Here is a 2,500-nt window from a genome sequence, read left to right as displayed (position 1 = left end):
CTGTGTTTTCCGTCTCTTTTTCGTTGCGGAAGAGCTGCTCGCTGTATTCCTCGTCGCTTTGGTTGGCCTCGGAGAGCCACTTCGTCTGGTACTCGTAACTTCTCTTCGGTCTGAGAACCAATTGCCTCTCTTCCCGTTTTCTGGCGATTTTCCCTTCCACGCTGCTTACTCCCCTCCCTTTCCTGTCCTTACTCGACCGTCACTTGATGCCAAGCTTTCTCCTTCGTGCAGCACCCCCAGGCTCCCTGTTCCCCTGAAGTCACTCGAGCCTTTGAAGCTGGACAACGGCGCGTTGTGGCCGGGATATACAGCGCGCCCTCCGCCATACATACCTCCTTGACTCTCGCCTCGCCTCGCTGTGTTGACGGGCCGCTCTGGACATACTGGCCCACGCCCACCACCTGTGATGTGGCCACTCCCACTTCCCATGTTGCGACCGCTCCCACCCCCACCCTGCTTCCGGCCGTCATACCGCTCGTCCACGTGGTTGAGGGAGGCGTATGGAGTCCACTCGTCCAGGATTCTCTCCATCCTCGTGAGCTCCTCGATGTCGCCCACACTCCGAACGCGCTGATGTGTGTATCCACGCCCACGCCCATACTGCCCCTCATCGTGCGGTCGCCCGAGACTGAACCCTTCGTGAGAGCGCGGCAGGAGGCTGGCGCTGGAGGAGAGCAGCTCGCACTTGCGCCGTCGCTGCGGGTCCTCCGGCTGTTCCTCCATCTGGGGGGTCTCGGCAGCACCCTGCGATTCCTGCGGCGGCGTCGCCTTCGCCCGCCCGCTCTTCGCGCTGCCCAGGTGGGTGTTATGGGTGAGTGTGGGCGTGGGGGCGTGGCGCTAGTCCGTCGAGGAGCGGATGGCGCGGCAGAGAGAGGCGGCCGCCACCAAGCCCGCCACCTCCAACACGCCCACGCCCACACCGACGCCCGTGATGAGGCCGCTCTGGGCCTGAACCCAGCCCACCACACGGCCCACACAGCCCTGCGGGATGAGAAACAGAGGGTCAAAAGCGAAGACGCGGTGCGCTGAGCCAACCTCGGCCAGACCCTCTCTCTGAAAGGAAGGATATATGTATATATGTATATATATATATATATATATATATATATATATATATATATATATATAAAGAGAGAGAGAGTGCCATATTAGACAGAAACAGTGGTGAATAAGAAAATAATAATAATGATTCCCCCACCAGAAAAAGAATGCAAAATTCCTAAATCATTAGAAAATGACAAGCATCACCTACCCCCATATCCACAGGACACTGAGTAACTGCCAAATCGCATGTATTACCAGTTTTCCCGCAAGTAGATTCTCTAAGGAACAGCTAAACCGTCAGTATGTAAGTACAGGACATCACAAAATCAGGGAGGTTTAAACATGGTTACCATAAAGCAACAAATATGATCACCCATTCGACAGAAGATCCGCCAGATAAGCTATGCATTAACAAAGCGTAATTCAAGTGATGGCACCTCAAGCGACCCGTGGTCGCGGGCGGCTGAGGGCACGGGCCGGTAGGCTTAGCAATTGCTAAGGAATACTATACCTCTCCGAAAAAAATGACAGATACAAAATCACTTTTTCAAATTCCTCTAACCTCTAACATCATTACCCATTCCAACGTCGTCCTAAATCCTCCTCTCCCACACCCGCCTCCTCCCCTCAACCCCTCTGCTGCAAGCTTACAATTTATGCACATTATAAAGTATGGACGGAAGTGCGCAGGTATATGCGGGTTTGTGTGTACGTGTCCATGTGTGTGTGTTTGATAGAGAAACAGTTTATAAGTCAATATGTATATCTGTACGCATGTGTGTATATATTCATATGTGTATATATATATGTATGTATATGTATGTTTAGGTATGTATATGTGTATGTATATGTGTAGGTATGTATATATGTATACATGTGTATGAATGTGTATATATAGGTATGTATATATGTATATATACATATGTAAAGGTGGGTGTGTACATGTACATATGGGTACGTGTGTGTGTGTGTATGCAAATGCATGCGTATGTATATATGTATGTTTGTGTATATATATGTGTGTGTATGTGTATATATATGTGTATGTGTATATATATGTATATGTGCATATATATGTGCATGTACAGGTATATACATATATATGTGGGTGAGCACTAATATGTACTCATGAACGTATGTGCACATACACGTGTACATCAGCATCAGGCTATATGTATGTATAAGTATGTGTAGAGGATGTGTACAGCATATGTGTTCGCATATATGTTGCTGCGTATACACATATGTATGCGAACATGTCTATATATGGGTATGCATCTGCATGTGTATAGTTGTGTATAATGTAGGAATATGTATGCATATCATATGCATAGGAGCATATGTAAAGGTTTGTGCTTGCATGTGCATGTGCACGAAAATGAACACATGCATAGTACTTAGGGCATTTGAGAGTGAACAACTATGTCTGTACTAGGCGTAAGTCGCATAAATAAAA

The 2,500-nt window shown here is 47.9% G+C and overlaps 1 protein-coding gene across 2 annotated transcripts in view; it reads right to left on the bottom strand.

Moving 5' to 3' along the window:
* Window positions 1-700: 700 nt before the first annotated feature.
* LOC125031884 (CD151 antigen-like) overlaps window positions 701-2,500 on the bottom strand; it is a 95,821-nt gene continuing 94,021 nt past the window's right edge. For both annotated transcript variants that reach the window (XM_047622880.1, XM_047622878.1), the window contains exon 6: window positions 701-981. In XM_047622880.1, coding sequence (XP_047478836.1) covers window positions 838-981 — 144 coding nt within the window. In that variant the 3' untranslated portion in view covers window positions 701-837. The remainder of the gene's footprint in view (window positions 982-2,500) is intronic.

This window comes from Penaeus chinensis, chromosome 13 (assembly GCF_019202785.1).
Source record: "Penaeus chinensis breed Huanghai No. 1 chromosome 13, ASM1920278v2, whole genome shotgun sequence".
Classification (NCBI taxonomy): domain Eukaryota; kingdom Metazoa; phylum Arthropoda; class Malacostraca; order Decapoda; family Penaeidae; genus Penaeus; species Penaeus chinensis.
Note: the sequence above shows the minus strand (reverse complement) of the source record. Positions and strands in the feature narration are given on the sequence as shown.